The sequence below is a fragment of the Glandiceps talaboti genome, chromosome 19 (assembly GCF_964340395.1).
Source record: "Glandiceps talaboti chromosome 19, keGlaTala1.1, whole genome shotgun sequence".
In the NCBI taxonomy this organism is placed as follows: domain Eukaryota; kingdom Metazoa; phylum Hemichordata; class Enteropneusta; family Spengelidae; genus Glandiceps; species Glandiceps talaboti.
Genome location: NC_135567.1, coordinates 13,330,056 through 13,350,590, shown reverse-complemented (window position 1 = coordinate 13,350,590; position 20,535 = coordinate 13,330,056). Strand labels below are relative to the sequence as shown.

General features: G+C 37.3%; 1 protein-coding gene across 1 annotated transcript in view; it reads right to left on the bottom strand.

Annotated features, from left to right (window-relative positions):
* Positions 1-2,571: 2,571 nt before the first annotated feature.
* LOC144450158 (uncharacterized) overlaps positions 2,572-20,535 on the bottom strand; it is a 52,469-nt gene continuing 34,505 nt past the window's right edge. Inside the window, exons 7-16 of the mRNA XM_078140733.1 lie at positions 17,691-18,416; positions 16,342-16,539; positions 15,501-15,668; positions 14,921-15,023; positions 14,137-14,268; positions 13,311-13,397; positions 12,800-12,898; positions 11,258-11,285; positions 6,607-6,637; positions 2,572-4,413 (exon numbers count right to left, since the gene is read on the bottom strand). Of these exons, the coding sequence (XP_077996859.1) occupies positions 4,103-4,413; positions 6,607-6,637; positions 11,258-11,285; positions 12,800-12,898; positions 13,311-13,397; positions 14,137-14,268; positions 14,921-15,023; positions 15,501-15,668; positions 16,342-16,539; positions 17,691-18,416 (1,883 nt within the window). The 3' untranslated portion in view covers positions 2,572-4,102. The remainder of the gene's footprint in view (positions 4,414-6,606; positions 6,638-11,257; positions 11,286-12,799; positions 12,899-13,310; positions 13,398-14,136; positions 14,269-14,920; positions 15,024-15,500; positions 15,669-16,341; positions 16,540-17,690; positions 18,417-20,535) is intronic.

Sequence of the window (20,535 nt, the reverse complement as noted above, 5' to 3'; positions counted from 1 at the left end):
CATAAATGATCAAAATACACCAATGACTGTGTGTGTACATTTGAAAGTATTACAATTACGTCATTAACTGTGACGATGTCTGAACACAATTTTTAATACAATAAGGGGTTTTACGCCTCATTGCAGATCTCGCGAGATATACAAATATGCCTAGCAACAATGGTTGTCGAACATGTGAACATGGCCAAGCTTTCACGGTGGCCATGTGTGATGATGTTTAGAACAATAGTGCTTGTTATGAATGCAATGGCTCACGCGAGATCTCGTGGTATCTGCTGCGAAACGAAAAATGGCTTTTTGAAGGTATTCATGAACATTAAAATGATACTGGATCAGTTTAATCAAGGTTTTATGACTTACACTCACGTATAAAAGCTCTTACATGTACAACCAGTTTGTGCCAATGTAATTCAACTTTCTGTTGGATATTTCTTATTTTATTCAAACTCAAGGTAGTATCAGTCATTATTGGTTCAATTGATGACGGACAAAATTCCAAAAAAATAGCGCCAATGGCATTGTAGCACAACTATACAGTTTTAAAAATTGTTTACCCACATGCTGATCCACGCTAGGTATAGGTGTTCATTTGCTGAATGATTATCCAATTGCCCATCTAACCCCACTGAACCTCTTTCAGTTGTGCTAAAAAAAATTGGCTCTTGTGTCAACATGAAGTAAAAAATTTTTTTTTTAAGCTGGAGTACTAGAAATATGAACAGGTACTTTATAATGAATCAGAATTTGTACTTTTCAAAATTCCTCTTTCAAGATGATACAATATATTTGTTTGTAAATACACTTAGGTAAATATTTCTGATTTTAATATCGTACGTTGTTAATTCAACCAAACATGGTTGAAATGGTTTGAAGTAAGACTGGATTGGTTTAGACAAATTTTACACCTGGTATTCAGGCCAATAGGAAGTTAATATATTTACATAATTGTATGTACTGTTGTCTGATTGGTTAAGACTGACTGATCTGCCAATCAGCTCAAAAGAAGGACAATGCATTTCCAAATTTGACTGTCCTGCTATCTGATTGGTTAAGATTGAATTTCCATCTGCCAATCAGATCAATACAAGGTAAAATTATTTCAAAATTTGTATGTCCTGCTATCTGATTGGTTAAGGCTGAATTTCCATCTGCCAATCACGTAGGTGAATATAGAAAAAACTTTATATACTGTTATATGATTGGTCAAGAGTTATTTTACATCTGCCAATAAAGACAAGTACTTGTAGAAAGAACTGTATATTCAAATACTGTGTAAACTGCTATCTGATTGGTGAATATTGATATTACACCTGCCAATCATGCAAATTGTAAGTAAATGTATTCTAATAAAGGTTCCTGATTGGTTAAAATGGATTTCACACCTGCCAATCTGACCAATAACAGGAAAATGTATTCTACAAACTATATTGAACTATTTCCTGATTGGTTAATCAATTTTTTTTTGCAAGACTTGTAGTTATTTGCATACACCCCAAGCAGCAGAAATATATGCTCTGGCTAATTGTGAGAATGGTAACACATGCATCGGGTACATACGATATGGAGAAATTGTGTTGTGAATATGCTGGTTCTTTGATTGGGCGATTCGTCATGATGTCATTGCTCATGAATATTTATAATTTCAACTAAATCCTGAAAAGTAAAACGAAAAATGCCAGAGTATGAATTTCGTTGCTTCAACAGAAATATGCGCTCTGGTATGCAAGAGTGCTCATATGTACCCTATCTGAAGTACGAACTTAAAATCTCGCGTACATATACGCTGCCTTATAAATATACCCTACATTGCGTTGTTTCAATTATTTTTTACAAAAAATTAAACCCAGCCCAAAAATGCGTATATCTACAATTTGCCATTTATTTCTGCATACATGTTGCTTCACTTTGTTTTGATGAAAATAAGAACCAGCTACAAAACACAAATATTCCCAGAATGCAATAGTCTACAGGGGTGAACAAATCCACTGGTCCTGGGCCCAAACTAACAATTTTTTGGGGGTGGACCAAACAAATTTTACCTTGTCTGGTCCATTGGACCAATTCCTTACTGTTAATAACTATGTTAAAAAGTCGCCTGAATATACAGATTCATAGGCAAGATTTAATGTTTTACATTAGCAGGACCTTGGACCACTAATTCTTTCAGCAGGACCACTGGATTTTTTAAGGCACTGGTCCGGGGACCACCGGTTCACAAAATGATTTGTTCACCCCTGATCTATTTTTAAGACTAAAAATACTGTAAATAATTCAAATGACAAGCCTATAGTTTACTCAATATGACGAATGTCTGGTTACAGGTCATTTTGCTGGCATTTCATGTCACTAAAAAAAAAGGCGACAATCGTGTAGATAACTTCAAGGTGAAAAAGCAAGAAAACCACACAAATTTTACTCCTGTATATCCAATTAATATATATATTTTTTAATTTTTTATTTTTTTTTTATTTTTTTCTCTGTAAGGATATACAGTAAGCTAAATAAAATTGAAAAATGCAAACACTTTTTGAAAAAAAAATTCTGTAACAAGTGTATATTGCTTTGAGCAGATATTTGCAAGCAGATATGTGTACTGTAACTGTTATTGAAACTGCATTTCAAATAAAACTTTCAAGGAAACAGCCTATGAAATAACCCATAAATCTGACTTTTTACTGTTGTGGTATGTTAATACACATGATTTGATACTTATACATATGCTGGGGCCATTCTACATAATATGCAAATATTAAAGCCCCTTTAAGTCACTCATCTTTCATTCTGTTGACAAAGAAAATATTTGATTTAAATATCTGCAAATGCTGAATTTTATTTTATTTCTAAAAGTTGAAAAAAATCAAAATTTTGATTGATTAAACTTACGTTTTTCAAGTTGGACAAATGAAAAGTTACAGTATAAGCTAAACAAATATTCAAACTTCCAAATCACCAAAGGAAAAAAAGACACATTCTTCAATATTGCAAACAGTAACTTAATACAATTTTTTTTTTTTTTTGGTGACGGACTTGGTTCGTGGTTTTGTTCATCAGTATTTCCCTAAAAAAACTTGATTTACAGCAAGCGGTTGTAACCATGGTAACCAAAAAACTGATGACAAGATGGATTTTGAAAACAAACAAATATTTCCTGGAAAGTGAACTTTTTTCCCCCCACGAAATTATGAAAATATTATAACTGGGTAAAATTTTAGTTTTTTAGTTTCCAACGCTTTCTTACAGTGTGGTTCCTTTTCAAATTCATTTTAAGACTTATACTAGTAATATTTCATTTCTGAAAACCATGTTCAGAAACCAAAAAAATACAATACAGTGTGACTTCTCCCCAAAAACATCACTTTTAATTAAACTTTTCACACCAACCTAATATAAAAATCGTCTCATTGCGTCTAAATCTTGGATATTTATTTATGTTCTGAATGTCATTACTACAAAAACAAAAAAATTCACAAAAATCAAGAGTTTATTTCAAGGGGCATACAGTAGTTTGAATATTTCTCCAATAAACTTCTTATATATATTTATTTTTTTTTAAATTGAACCAATCTCAGAAATTTATCATAGCAATGAAATTTTCAACATCCATATTTTGAATATTTCATTTTTGTTGACTCCCATGAGTCAATGCGTGTCTTGGCAAGGACCTTCACTGAACAATGGATTAAGAACAAGTTTCATTTCTGTTGACTCCCATGAGTCAATGCGTGTCTTGGCAAGGACCTTCACTGAACAATGGATTAAGAACAAGTTTCATTTCTGTTGACTCCCATGAGTCAATGCGTGTCTTGGCAAGGACCTTCACTGAACAAGTTTCAATAGTGTTTTTCAGCACTAATGGTTAATATACAAATGTAAGTGATGTGAAATAATGAAATGACTCGCCAGGAAACAAGTTGACGAATATATGATAATTTCTTGGAGTGACATTCCGTGGTAGTAATTATTCATATGGAATGATTCTCCACTGAATAATGAATTAGGATTAAGTTTCAATAGTGTTTTACACCACCGATGTTTACTAAAAACCACCGTCTGCAAAACCCACATCCAGTCTGTTAAGATGATTTTTCTATAACATCTAATCTCAGAACTGTGTCATCGCTTCTAAATCTTCAACATCCACGTCATCAAACCAATCTTTACTGTCACCACCACCACCATCTTCATCGTCTGACAACCACAGTTCGATCTCGTCCGTCACCTCGCTACTTTTTCTTACTCTTTTTTGTCTTTTCTTTCTTCTTTTTAGCATCTTTTTGAGTTCCATCAGTTGTATTTGATTTTGTTTTCTGGTTATCTCCTGTAGACTTAGATCCTCTTCTAGAAGAAGTTGATGATCGCCTCGTCTCCTTTTGTTGAGATTTTTGAAGCTCCTCCAGTACTTCTCGGTCAGTCCTGTAATCGCAGATGAAGGGGCGTGTAAATATAATTGTAAACATGTAAATATGATCATAAACGTGTAAAAATAATCATATACAGAAATAAAATAATAAATGCGTACATACAGTACTGTAGAAATTGTATGCGAATAGGTTAAAGGTCAATAAAGGAAAAGTTTGGTCAAGATTATTCAACATTTTCAGCCATTTTGGGGGCTTCCTGCATAGGTTTACAGGAAGACAAAAAAGGAGTTGGATACAAATGATGTCATCATAAAATATTTCCCATAAACCTTTGCAGGAAATCTCCCCGAAAATAGCTGAACATATGAAAAGTGTAGTTGAGCTGCTTTGAAAACACTACACTCTTACGGCTGTTACTATAGAAACACTGTTATGGCTGTTACTATAGAAACATAACTGTTACTATAGAAACACTCTTACGGCTGTTACTGTAATAAGAACATAGTGCACAAATCTGGTATGTTGTTGTTATCTATCCATACTGAAGTATCAAATATACAATGATGTTCTACCAACTGTACCTCTTAGCCTGTCTTAGGTATTTTCTGCACAGCTTGAGACAGACTAAGAAATACAGTTGGTGGAACATCATTGTAAAAATATGTGAGTAACACAGTTTCAATGGTATATACAACAAGTAACACTGAAGTAAAGCATTTTGTCTACACTTGTTTATAGAATTCATATCAAATGTATAAGTGTACTGTTTCAATTGGTTTATTTACAAGCATAGCATGTGGCCTTTCTCATGTGGTCAATTAGCAAATGAAACAGTATACTTTTACACTTGATATGGATGCTGTAACGATTATGGTACATACAGAAAACGCTTTACTTTGGTGGTATGGGTTGTTGTATATGAAATTGCCTGTGAATGTCTCGAGTGCATTTTTGTTTATCAATTAAACACATGTAAATAGCAGACCCTTCTCTCTGTCTGACTTCACACACATCTACAAATTTTTTGAGCGAGTTTCAGAGAGGAATGAAAATCCACACTAAGTCATGCTATTTAGTTTATGAGATAACCCTGCTACAGATATCAACAATTAGAGTTAGAAGATGCAGACTACATCAATCTGATCAAAATTTGATGTAGTGAATTTATTTAGCTCCCACTTTTATTGTCGTTTTGTTCTGTGAATGCCTTCTACCTACATCTGACACAATAGCGTAGGAGTTCTTGTACCAAAGATCGTACTTATGAGTAGCCAATGAATTAGAATTGTCTTACAATATAGAGGGCGCTCACACAAAAAAAAAAGAGTGTTCAAAACTGTTAGAAAGCGAACCACCAAACAATAATGATAACATCGGTGTCTGCACTCTGTGCTCGAACATTTTTCAGAGTGCTCTGAAGTACAAAATAATGTACTGTATCTGTATGTTCCGTCACATTATGTAATCTTATTCATTAGGTAAATTCACTCAGCATTTGTGTTTTGTACAAGAACTCCTATAACATTGTGTCAGTTGTAGGTACAAGGTGCTCACAGAACACAACAAAAATAAACGACAGTAGGAGATAAATACAGAAATTGGGCCAAGTTCACTACATCAGATTTATAAATCAGATTGTAGATGACATGTACATCGTGTTCTATAACTTGTCACTTTGTAAGGTCTTAAATGAGTAAGTTGTGTAACTGACACAAGTTATCCAGACAAATAACCACTTCAGAATATTTACAGTGTATTCATCAGCACCTCATTGATGCAATATATGGCTCATAACATCAATCATTTGCATAAACATAATTTACATATTCATGAATATCTTAGTGATGCAATATAATTGGCTGGTAGCATCAATCACATCAATCATAAATTATCTCATTTGCATAAACATAATTTACATATTCATGAATATCTTATTGATGCGGTATAATTGGCTGGTAACATCAATAACAATCATAAATTATCTCATTTGCATAATTCTAATTTACATATTAATGAGTAGCTTAATGAGGCACTGTGAATGGCTGGAAAAGTATCAATTATAGACATGCATATTCATAAGCAACAAGGTACTGTAGTCTGTTAGACTAGATATAGGTCAAGAACTTTCTGAAACTTTGGGTTAGTACATGCAACTATGTCTGATAAAATAAAGAATAATGCAAATATTGTCAAAAAAAGAGAAAAAAAAGGAAAGAAAAGAGAGGAAGATGTTGATAGTACTAACCCAACCACTTTTTATCAATTTCAGAAAGAACCTAAGACAGGGTAGAGTGATGAGACAAAGGAAAGACAGGAACACAAATGATAAAAATTAAGAAATTACAAGAAAATTTAACTTTATAGTCAACACATTGCTTCAGATAAGAGTATAAAGTGTCAGAGATCCTATGGCCTTTGAAGAAATGGTGATTATATACCATCATCAGTGCGCCCTCTAGTGGTAGCCACATTTTGTTGTTGTGGGCCAAATGATAATAACTGGGATTTCTTGTGAGTCAACACATAGTAAGAGATAGGGTTACACGACATTTTGGTGCATCACTAGAAATTGTGTGCAACAGTGGCACATCAAATTGGCTTAGAGGGCACACTGTTTACCACATAGTAAGAGATAGGGGAACACCGAATGTTGCGTCACTCGAAACTGTGGGCAACAGTGGTGCGTCAAATTGGCTTAGAGGACACACTGCCCACCATCTACAAAATGATAATGTAGAGGGCGGTACAAGATAGCAGAAAAATGTCAAAATATCACTTGATACCTATATCACTGCAACATGTTTTTAGTGGTTTGAATGTTGTAAGCATATTCCAATAGAAAACAAAACTGATTTTTACGTAAAAGACCTGTAAGTGGGACTGCCACTCCAGGAAATAAAGGTTACATATTTTCATAAACTTTGAGTTCTGGAAAATCATTTCATGATTCATATAACATGTATTTAGCGCAACTGCCAAAACAGTATATATTGTGGAAACTAAAAAAAATGGATTCTGAATAGGATCTCTGTCACTTTTCTTGAGGAAATTAACAAGAACCACAGCAAACTTAACATGTGCATTCTATTCACCATGCAGAGATAGTAAAAAAGTTTGTGTATACACCTCCAGAGAAGCTAAGGAGAAAGTCGGCCAAAGTAGGCAAAAAACAGAGATGGTTTGGGTTTGGGGACGCCAAAAAAGAACCACCAGCAGAAAGGCGTAGGTGCTGTGGACAACTGAATATAAGAGTAGAGAAGAATAAACTATCAAACAGAGGTACTGTGGGCTGATGTGAATGAGTAAAGAATAACAAACTATCAAACATAGAGGTGCTGTAGGCTGATCTTGGATGAGTAAAGAATAACAAACTATCAAACATTGGGGTGCAGTATGCTAATGTGAATGGGGTGCCGTATGCTGATGTGAATGAGTGGAGAATAATTAGCTATCAAACATATTGGTGCTGTGGACAAAATACAAGAGTAGAGAATGATAAACAACCAAACGGGTTGCAACGGACAAACTGATACCGTGGTAGAAGAGTGAGGTGATACAAGGTATCGTGTCATGACAGGCTGACTAGCAACTAGGGTAGCCAGCATAGCAACAAGGAAAGACATCCCAGCAACTAGGATAGCCAGCATAACAACAAGGAAAGACATCCTAGCAACTAGGATAGCCAGCATAGCTACAAGGAAAGACATCCTAGCAACTAGGATAGCCAGCCTAGCAACAAGGAAAGACATCCTAGCAACTATGATAGCCAGCATAGCAACAAGGAAAGACATCCTAGCAACTAGGATAGCCAGCCTAGCAACTGGGAAAGACATCCTAGCAACTAGGATAGCCAGCATAGCAACTGGGAAAGACATCCTAGCAACTAGGATAGCCAGCATAGCAACAAGGAAAGACATCCTAGCAACTAGGATAGCCAGCATAGCAACTGGGATTGCCTGCCTAACAAGTAGGACAGTCTCCCTAGCAACTGGAATAGCTAAGCTAACTCACTAGCGTTACCTGCCTAGTAACTAGGATAGCTAGCCTAGCAACTAGGAAAGGCATCCTAGCAACTATGATAGACCAGCCTAGCAGTGAGGAAAGCCTGCCTAGTAACTAGATAGCCTGCCTAGCAACAAGGAAAGACATCCTAGCAACTAGGATAGCCAGCATAGCAACCCGGGATTGCCTACCTAACAAGTAGGACAGTCTGCCAAGCAACTGGAATAGCTAAATCACTAGGGTTACCTGCCTAGTAACTAGGATAGCTAGCCTAGCAACTAGGAAAGGCATCCTAGCAACTATGATAGACCAGCCTAGCAGTGAGGAAAGCCTGCCTAGTAACTAGATAGCCTGCCTAGTAACTAGATAGCCTGCCTAGTAACTAGGATCGCTAGTCTAGCAACTAGGAAAGACATCCTAGCAACTATGATAGACCAGCCTAGCAGTGAGGAAAGCCTACCTAGTAACTAGATAGCCTGCCTAGTAACTAGGAAAGACATCCTAGCAACTATGATAGACCAGCCTAGCAGTGAGGAAAGCCTACCTAGTAACTAGATAGCCTGCCTAGTAACTAGGAAAGACATCCTAGCAACTATGATAGACCAGCCTAGCAGTGAGGAAAGCCTACCTAGTAACTAGATAGCCTGCCTAGTAACTAGGAAAGACATCCTAGCAACTATGATAGACCAGCCTAGCAGTGAGGAAAGCCTACCTAGTAACTAGATAGCCTGCCTAGTAACTAGGAAAGACATCCTAGCAACTATGATAGACCAGCCTAGCAGTGAGGAAAGCCTACCTAGTAACTAGATAGCCTGCCTAGTAACTAGGAAAGACATCCTAGCAACTATGATAGACCAGCCTAGCAGTGAGGAAAGCCTACCTAGTAACTAGATAGCCTGCCTAGTAACTAGGAAAGACATCCTAGCAACTATGATAGACCAGCCTAGCAGTGAGGAAAGCCTACCTAGTAACTAGATAGCCTGCCTAGTAACTAGGAAAGACATCCTAGCAACTATGATAGACCAGCCTAGCAGTGAGGAAAGCCTACCTAGTAACTAGATAGCCTGCCTAGTAACTAGGAAAGACATCCTAGCAACTATGATAGACCAGCCTAGCAGTGAGGAAAGCCTGCCCAGTAACTAGATAGCCTGCCTAGTAACTAGATAGCCTGCCCAGTAACTAGATAGCCTGCCCAGTAACTAGATAGCCTGCCTAGTAACTAGGAAAGACATCCTAGCAACTATGATAGACCAGCCTAGCAGTGAGGAAAGCCTACCTAGTAACTAGATAGCCTGCCTAGTAACTAGGAAAGACATCCTAGCAATTATGATAGACCAGCCTAGCAGTGAGGAAAGCCTGCCCAGTAACTAGATAGCCTGCCTAGTAACTAGATAGCCTGCCCAGTAACTAGATAGCCTGCCCAGTAACTAGATAGCCTGCCTAGTAACTAGATAGCCTGCCTAGAAACTATGATAGACCAGCCTAGCAGTGAGGAAAGCCTGCCCAGTAACTAGATAGCCTGCCTAGTAACTAGATAGCCTGCCTAGTAACTAGATAGCCTGCCTAGTAACTAGATAGCCTGCCCAGTAACTAGATAGCCTGCCTAGTAACTAGATAGCCTGCCTAGTAACTAGATAGCCTGCCTAGTAACTAGGAAAGACATCCTAGCAACTATGATAGACCAGCCTAGCAGTGAGGAAAGCCTACCTAGTAACTAGATAGCCTGCCTAGTAACTAGATAGCCTGCCTAGTAACTAGATAGCCTGCCTAGTAACTAGAAAAGACATCCTAGTAACTAGGAAAGACATCCTAGCAACTATGATAGACCAGCCTAGCAGTGAGGAAAGTCTGCCCAGTAACTAGATAGCCTGCCTAGTAACTAGGAAAGACATCCTAGCAACTATGATAGACCAGCCTAGCAGTGAGGAAAGCCTGCCCAGTAACTAGATAGCCTGCCTAGTAACTAGGAAAGACATCCTAGCAACTAGGATAGCCAGCCTAGCAACAAGGAAAGACATCCTAGCAACTAGGATAGCCAGCCTAGCAACTGGGAAAGACATCCTAGCAACTAGGATAGCCAGCATAGCAACAAGGAAATACATCCTAGCAACTAGGATAGCCAGCATAGCAACTGGGATTGCCTGCCTAACAAGTAGGACAGTCTCCCTAGCAACTGGAATAGCTAAGCTAACTCACTAGCGTTACCTGCCTAGTAACTAGATAGCCTGCCCAGTAACTAGATAGCCTGCCTAGTAACTAGGAAAGACATCCTAGCAACTATGATAGACCAGCCTAGCAGTGTGGAAAGCCTGCCCAGTAACTAGATAGCCTGCCTAGTAACTAGGAAAGACATCCTAGCAACTATGATAGACCAGCCTAGCAGTATGGAAAGCCTGCCCAGTAACTAGATAGCCTGCCTAGTAACTAGGAAAGACATCCTAGCAACTATGATAGACCAGCCTAGCAGTGTGGAAAGCCTGCCCAGTAACTAGATAGCCTGCCTAGTAACTAGGAAAGACATCCTAGCAACTATGATAGACCAGCCTAGCAGTGTGGAAAGCCTGCCCAGTAACTAGATAGCCTGCCTAGTAACTAGGAAAGACATCCTAGCAACTATGATAGACCAGCCTAGCAGTGTGGAAAGCCTGCCTAGTAACTAGATAGCCTGCCTAGAAACTTGTATAACCTGCCTAGTAACTAGGAGAGCCAACCGAGTAACTAAGACAGCCTGCCTAGTTACTATGATAGCCATAGGACTGCCAGCCTAGCAACTAGGACTGCCAGCCTAGCAACTAGGACTGCTAGCCTAGCAACTGCTGATGGTGTTAGTAGGAAGAAGAAAACACACTATGTGAGAGAAAACTGCATGCAAACGTCACACCAATCTAAAATACCTTTTTCTTTCTCTTCTTGTCATCAAACCTACTCGCAGCAATGGAAGAGAAAAAAACAAACACAAACACATTTATAACATGAAGATGAACATGAGTTACCATGGAAACATGAATTGCCATGGAAATGGAACATAGCAACCTCCACCAACTAAGTAGAAAGTGACACATTACAATGAATTGATAATTTTAACGGTAAAAATTATCTTTTTAAAATCTTTACTCAATGATCTTAATTATTTGTTTAACCCAAATCGCGCATTATTTTTTACTGGTAAATGCTTTTTTTCTTCTAAATGTTACATCGATTGATTGATATTTTTGAAGTGCAGCTATCCCCATAGTGTGTATTGGGGTTGCATGATATCTCCATATACATGACTATCTCACAGAAGACAGTATATTGTTCCATGTACAAGTCAAGTTGAACAATAAAATATGGAATTTATATCCTGGTCATTGTAAGTCACAATGTGTTAGTCTATGTCACAATGCATGTCTACATCACATTGTTCCATGTACAAGCCAAGTTGAACAATAAAATATGGAATTTATCTCCTGGTCATTGCACGTCACAATGTGTGTCTGTGTCACAATGCATGTCTACATCACATTGTTCCATGTACAAGCCAAGTTGAGGAATAAAATATGGAATTTATATCCTGGTCATTGCAAGTCACGAGGTGTGTCTATGTCACAATGCATGTCTACATCACATTGTTCCATGTACAAGCCAAGTTGAACAATAAAATATGGAATTTATATTCTGGTCATTGCAAGTCACAATGTGTGTCTGTGTCACAATGCATGTCTACATCACATTGTTCCATGTACAAGCCAAGTTGAACAATAAAATATGGAATTTATATTCTGGTCATTGCAAGTCACAATGTGTGTCTATGTCATAATGCATGTCTACATCACATTGTTCCATGTACAAGCCAAGTTGAGGAATAAAATATGGAATTTATATCATGTTCATTGCAAGTCACAATGCATGTCTATGTCACTGATTCTGCTTTGCTCAAAAGATGAGTCAAGACATTCAAAATTGCTGTTACTTTCCCCAGTTTTTCTTTGATATTACTGGTGCTGGTAAAAATTATGTTATTCTCCAATACTTGTCTTCATTCAACTGGGAAAAAAACTCATGACCTAAGGGTTGTCACTACTCGTTAGGTGACTCATGAGAAGCCCCCTCAGTCCTTGGCTGAATGGAGATTTTTTTTTTTTTTTTTTTTTTTGGGGGGGGGGGATAACATCCAAATAAAGTTAATTTCATGGGAATATACCCAAGAATCTTATAAACATCACAGAATATCATGAATATATTAGTAATAGTGAAGTTACTTTATTGAAATCTAGTTTTTGAAGCGACTACGTAGCCTTCGTCTGAATCACTCAGATGTCATCAGTGTAATAATATGACGTTATGCCATTTTAGTCAGGTGACCAAGTCACCTGACAGTAGACTACTACTATGATATAACAAGAGTCAAGTATCAATTTCTATTCCTCTATGAATATATTAGTTTCTGTACTTACTTTTTCACTTGATCCGGTATATAGACATACTCTAATGGCACCAATTGTTTTAATTCTGCTAAGGTACTTACAAATCGTAACTTACGAATGAACTTTGAACTGTGGAGGAAAAAGGAAAGAACAATAAAGTCACAGGAATTTATACATGTAGTTCTTTAGTTTGCAATTTCATGGACCATTGTGTTCTCGTTTTACAAAAATTGCTGAATGACATGGAAGAATGACTAAGGTCAATTTTCCAGTTCTAAGATATTATGTGAGACAATGTTGCTACAACTAGACTTGTTTTGTCTTTATTAATAACATTTTCATCATGAAATTAAGCAACGAAATTTTGATCTCTTTAATTGTGAGTTACTTTATTGAACGTAAGTTACACACCATCATTTATAGAGATACTGGTAAACCCAGGGTAATGGTCATATGACGACTATCCCCCATAAGTCAATGATGTATACAAGGTGTTAGATATTTCAATATCACAAATTCTTACCATTAATACAAGCCTTACCTTATAAATGGTCTAGAAAACCTAACTACGGTTTTCAACCAGAAATTAGGATGTACAAGTAACAACCCTTTCAGATTCTTTCTAAGTCTATAAGGAAATAAAATAATCAAAAGTTATTCATATGACTACTAGTAGGTATAATTAACTGCAAATGATATGCAAATGTTATGCAAATGAAGACATGATTATTCGTTCTACACAAAAACACGTTCACCTAAATCTCTGAGATGTATTATGCAAATGATATGCAAATGTTATGCAAATGAAGACATGATTATTCGTTCTACACAAAAACACGTTCACCTAAATCTCTGAGATGTATTATGCAAATGATATGTAAATGATATGCAAATGAAGACATTATTATTCGTTCTACACAAAAACACGTTCACCTAAATCTCTGAGATGTATTCAGTGTAATGCATTATGATGCTAAGCCATCAGGTCATTGAACCCTAGTAAAGTCACCTGGTAGTAGAATTTGGTATTAATGTTTCAACCATCTAACATTAGGTATTTAACATGTGGAATTACATAGTACCTAAATGTTGGGCTAAGAAATCCCAGGGAATACTTAAAGTACACATTACCTTCTGTCAATCATCTTGTAACAACGTTTCAACCATCCCAGATTAGGTGCTTAGTATATTACTAAACCATGGACTACAATGTACGAAAACTCTGTGAGTATGTAAAAGTACACATTACCTTCTGTCAATCATCTTGTAACAACGTTTCAACCATCCCAGATTAGGTGCTTAGTATATTACTAAACCATGGACTACAATGTACGAAAACTCTGTGAGTATGGAAAAGTACACATTACCTTCTGTCAATCATCTTGTAACAACGTTTCAACCATCCCAGATTAGGTGCTTGGTATTTGTTACATCCACCATGGAAGTATACCATCATGTAATCCTGGGCTACTAGTAAATCTAGTGTACTTATCACATACCTATGGGACACAAAAAATTACCAAAATAATTAACAAATTGATGGCAAATACTTAACATCCAATTCATACACTGGCCGATATGTAATACTGGGGTGTTAGTAAATTTACTTTACTTATCACATACCTGTCAGACACAAAAATACCAAAATAATTAACAAATTTTGGCATATATTTAACATCCCATTTATACACTGGCCGATATGTAGTACTGGGGTGTTAGTAAATTTACTTTACTTATCACATACCTGTCAGACACAAAAATACCAAAATAATTAACAAATTTTGGCATATACTTAACATCCCATTCATACACTGGCCGATATGTAATACTGGGGTGTTAGTAAATTTAGTTTACTTATCACATATCTGTGAGACACAAAAAATACCAAGATAATTAACAAATTATTGGCACTGTCCCATTGATCTTGGCCAAACTACCTGTACATGTACAGTGTTTTCAGAAAATGAAAGTCAAAGAACCACTGACTAAATGTTCTCCATGTCTATGACTTCTCCTTTTATGAAATTAATTTTCCATAAGTTCCATGGAAGGAATTCCGTGTTTTACAGGCTTTCCAAGATGGGTTTGAAATTCCATAATTTTTAACGATTTCATAAATGAACCGTGGATATCTGTTGAGAGATAACTTACAGGAATAGATTCTCCATCACATAGTTATAATCTTTTCGTGTCTTCTCTGGTAAATAACATGCAGCAAATACTATGATTGCATTTAATCCATCGCCATAGTAACCTGTAAATAATCAAAATAGCAGAACTGTAGTCATAATCTTACTTGTTGTGATTAACGCAATATCAACAACTTTAACACCAGTTGTCATGGTAACAACTTTAAAACCATTTGTCACGGTATCCTTTATTTCTTTAATCTCTAAAATTGTGATTTACAATTCACTATAATATTGAAATTGATAGAGTTATACACTGCACAGTATGGGACAATGGCACAACACATCACATCACATCACATCACACCTCAGCACAGAACAGCACTGCGCAGCACATCACACCATATCAGATCAAAACACACCACACCATACCATACCACATACACATCACATCACATCACACCAAACCACACCACACCTCTCCTCGCCTCGCCTCACACCACACCACACCTCACCTCACCTCACCTCACACAACATCACATCACATCACATCACAGCACATCACATCACAGCACACGACCACACCATACCATATCATTTACCTCCATGTGATAAAACTTTCTTATATGGATTGATAACTTTCATATCCATACTGTGACCCCTTCCACCGATCTCTACAACTCTCCACTGTCTACTGTCTTTCATCTCTTCCTCTGCAGTGTATTCTGGGATAGCTTCAGATGATGTAGTCTTAGGCAGTGGTGTATCATCTAGTGGGAACACAGACATAAATATTAATGGGATATACAATTCATACTATTATCATCAAAGTGTTGGGTTATAAGAGTGTAACAGTTGTCTGATTCACACACACACACACACACAAACACACATATATGCAGACACAGACACGTGTATATGCACATGCACACACACAGATGCACAGACACAGATGCACAGACACAGACACGCATACACACATGCACATGCACGCACACACACACACATACACACAAATACACACACATACACACACATACACATACACACATACACACATACACACATACACACACAGACACACACACATGCACACACACACATACACACACACACACACACACACACACACACACACACACACACACAGAGCTGGGGATACACAGTATGAAAACCTCAGCAGTAACTTTGGATATTCACGTAAAACACGTATACAATATTGGGAATCCAGGGGAGAGTGGGGAGGGTTGAGGAGAAGAGGTAGATTGCATGATCATGTACCTTCCTATTCCATTTTACCACTGGTCATTAGCAAACTACTGTCATCTCGAAGACTTGGTGTCCTCGTATCTGGTGTTGGTTTACAAATATTGGGAGGGGAGAGGGATGAGGAAGGGGTAGAGGGGAGAGAGGGTAGAGGGGAGGAGTAGATTGATCACATACCTTCCCATTCCATTTCACCACTGGTCATTAGCAAACTACTGTCATCCCTAAGACTTGGTGTTCTCATATCTGGTGTTGGTATATCATCGATTCTTTCCAAGTCAAAACTGAAAGTGTCATCGTTATCATCCATCATCAGTTCTGCTGGTAATGTCACTTTTTTCTTGGTTTTCGGTTTGGCACCTAATTCCAGGGTAGCTGTGTGATAAGTACGATATGTTACAACACTGGTAACTGAGCCTTCGGTTTTTCTAAGATAGACGCAAACTAAATCTATTGTTCTTCAATGTGATAGATTACACAAGTGGGTGATAGCAGTTCCTCTGTTGTACAATTCAAATCAGTGATCACCCTGTGATCAATACAGTGTGAACATTGAAAGTCCCAAAACAGAACACTGCAAGTTTATGGAACTATTGTCAATAAAGCTCTGTGACACCTCCCTACTGAGGCTATAATTAAACTAACGTCCATTCAATAGCTTATCACTGTTATATCAACATGCTGTGACAATACATGTAGTTTTAGCTTGTGTTTATCTTAGTAAACCGAAGGCTCAATTACCAGTCTGAGAGAGTAATACATTTATATATTACTGACAAATATAGGGATTAGTAACTAGGGCTTATCCACTCAAAATAATGGGTTAGATTAGTGATAATCCACATGATATAAGGACTAATCGTAATTTATTTAATATATAGCACCTTCCACTATAGATGCAAAGATCATAAATTAATGGCAATACTTCTACAGCACAACAGGATATTAACTTACCAGGTCTGATTAGCATGGTAATATTTTATAAGGGGCACCAGTATAGTTGGACTGACTTACCAGGTCTGTCAGATTAACTTACCAGGTTTGTCAGATTAACTTACCAGGTCTGTCAGATTAACTTACCAGGTCTGTCAGATTAACTTACCAGGTCTGTCAGATTAACTTACCAGGTCGGTCAGATTAACTTACCAGGTCGGTCAGATTAACTTACCAGGTCTGTTAGATTTAACTTACCAGGTCTGTCAGATTAACTTACCAGGTCTGTCAGATTAACTTATCAGGTCTGTTAAATTTAACTTACCAGGTCTGTCAGATTAACTTACTAGGTCTTTCAAATTAACTTACCGGGTCTATCAAATTAACTTACCAGGTCTGTTACATTTAACTTACCAGGTCTGTCAGATTAACTTACCAGGTCTGTTAGATTTAACTTACCAGGTGTGTCAGATTAACTTACCAGGTCTGTTAGATTTAACTTATCAGGTCTGTTACATTTAACTTACCAGGTCTGTCAGATTAACTTACCAGGTCTGTCAGATTAACTTACCAGGTCTGTCAGATTAACTTACCAGGTCTGATGGCATGTTCATCTTCTTTAGGAGGTACAGGTATCATAGGATCAATCTGTATGACATCATCACCCCAGTCTTCACCAATCATAGCGTGATGTGTTAAAATCTCATCATCGTCCTGCCATTCTTCATTCAGTTTTATCCCCGCCATCCTCTTCTCCGCTTCCATGGATGCATCCGACATTCGTTTCTTCCGTGGCGATGCCTTGGCGATGCTCTCCTCAACCCTCCTCCCAGACTCGTTCCTCAGATACTCGTCTTCGTCTTCATATCTGTCGACGTAATTCTTGACAGCTTGTTTGACTTCGGCTGTCATGTCTCCGTTTTCAACTATGCGTTCCATGTCGTTCTTTCGGTTTTGGTCTTTGTCAGATAACGTCCTTACATTTTGTGGTGTGTCCGGGACACTTTCAGAAACTCCTCTGACTTCCACCGTAATTATTTCTTCTTCAGCTTCTTGACCAATCACAACTCTGATATCTTCTGGCTCCATGATATCACTCTCGATCACATCCTCCTTGGTGATGGTTTCCATGGCAACATGTTCTTCTTCACTACTGATTGGTTCATCTGTTTCTGCTATGCTTGTGATTGGACGATGTAGAGGCGATGGCATGTCATTACAGGTAAACGAACCACTGGTTGTAGAAACATCGTCACCACTAGTCTGAGACTCGCTCTCTCCACTGGGACTCGATACTCTTTTGTTGTACAAATACGATTCTGTTAAAAAGAATCAATATTCGATTAATTCATGAAATTCATTCATTTTTCCAAGTTCCTAGTCAGGAAGGTATGCTGTGATGGGGCGCCCTCACACATCGGTCAACCCTGATGAGAGGAGGCCTGTGAGGGCGCACCGTCATGGCATACCTAACAGTCTACCAAGTTTCATGCTAAGCACACAACACTTAGGTTATGTCACAAAATCACACAAATGCAATATCTCTATACTCCAGACTTACTCAAGTCTCTGGGGGGTTTTTCACTCAATTTGAATAAAAAATTGAAAACACAAGACTAGTGTGAACTTTTGTGTGAAACAGCGACTGAAAAACAGTCAGGTGAGCATTAAACCCTTGGGAGACTACATGTACTAGTATTAAAACTGGGAAATAAAGTTGACCACATTTTCCTTTACACAGTTTGAAATAAGTAACAAATTCAAAACAATTGAAGATAATGAGACAAAGATAATTTCTCCCAAGGGATTGGTGCTTGTACTATACCCTGATTATTTTATGTAATCGGTTTTCTGGATCTCAAAATATGAACGAAAACATTCAGAATAATCATTATTTTCTCCATTTTTGCTTAAATCAAGTTTACGTCAGTATAACTGTGTTACTGTCTGCTATTTTACTTGTCATATTCAGTTGGAAAAACCCATGACTTTAAACACAACGGTGTTGTCACTACTTTTCCTTAACTCATAGTGACAAGGCCCCTTATGTCACTCATTTTTCTTCATTCAGTCAGAAAGTACTCATGACCTAAGGGTTGGCACTACTTGTCCTTATCTCATAGCAACAAGGCCCCTTATATCACTTACATTTTCCTCGGCTGAACACAAGAATATTGGGAATAATATGTTAAGAAATCCTGGTATTTTATATTCCAAATTTTTGGAGAATAATGTAAAACACTGCAGTAATCCCGGTAAATTTTTTGTAAAGGGGACTGACTAACCCTCCTTTGCTAAACTAACCACGCTAATACAGGATACTTACATTCGTACAGTAAAAAACAACTCGGGATTGACACAATTTATGGTAATCGATTTGAGATTGCTGTGCATGCAACTCTTCTGCAACTATCTACACTGTAATATGCATTTTCCTTGGCTGAACACAAGAATGTTATGTTAAATTGGAATACTCTCAGTTGTATAGAAATCATATAGGTCAATTTGGAGGATAGTATAAAATACTGCAGTAACCCCGGGACATATTTTGTAAAGGGGACTCACTCACCCTCCCTTACTCACCCTCCCTCACTATAGACTAACCATGCTATTACAGTATACTTACATTCATAAAAGTAAAACCAGGGAATGCACACACAATTTTTGTTAATTGATTTGAGGTTGTTGTACATGCAACAGTCTAATACACTGACAACCTATCACATGTGAACACAGTGTATTAAGTGCATTGCATTTCAAAGAATACATACATCATTCCGAGGTAAAGAAAAACAGTGTTAGATATTTAACAAACTGAAGGTTGGATAATCCTTGGTTAGAAATTCAAACTCAAAACAGGTAAAGGTAGAATGTGCCTCAGGCCCTAGGGACAATTTTCATGAAATTAAAGTTCAGAAATTTTATCCAAACTTTGCCGGAAGAAAGTTTGTTCTCTTGTAATTTTCAAAAAGAAAAAAAAATTGGGGGTTTACCAACTTGTTTTCAAGGAAAGAATCTTTCATTTTCAAATAGAGTTAACAAAATCTTTGGTAGCCATATTGGATTCTAAAAAGTCTTTGGTGGCCATATTGGATTTTAAAAAGTCTTTGGTGGCCATATTGGATTCTAAAAAGTCTTTGGTGGCCATATTGGATTCTAAAAAGTCTTTGGTGGCCATATTGGATTCTAAAAAGTCTTTGGTGGCCATATTGGATTCTAAAAAGTCTTTGGTGACCATATTGCATTCTAAAAAGTCTTTGGTGGCCATATTGGATTCTAAAAAGTCTTTGGTGGCCATATTGGATTCTAAAAAGTCTTGTGGCCATATTGGATTCTAAAAAGCCTTTGGTGGCCATATTGGATTCTAATATGCCTTTGGTGGCCATATTGGATTCTAAAAAGTCTTTGATGGCTATACTGGATTCTAAAATGGATTAA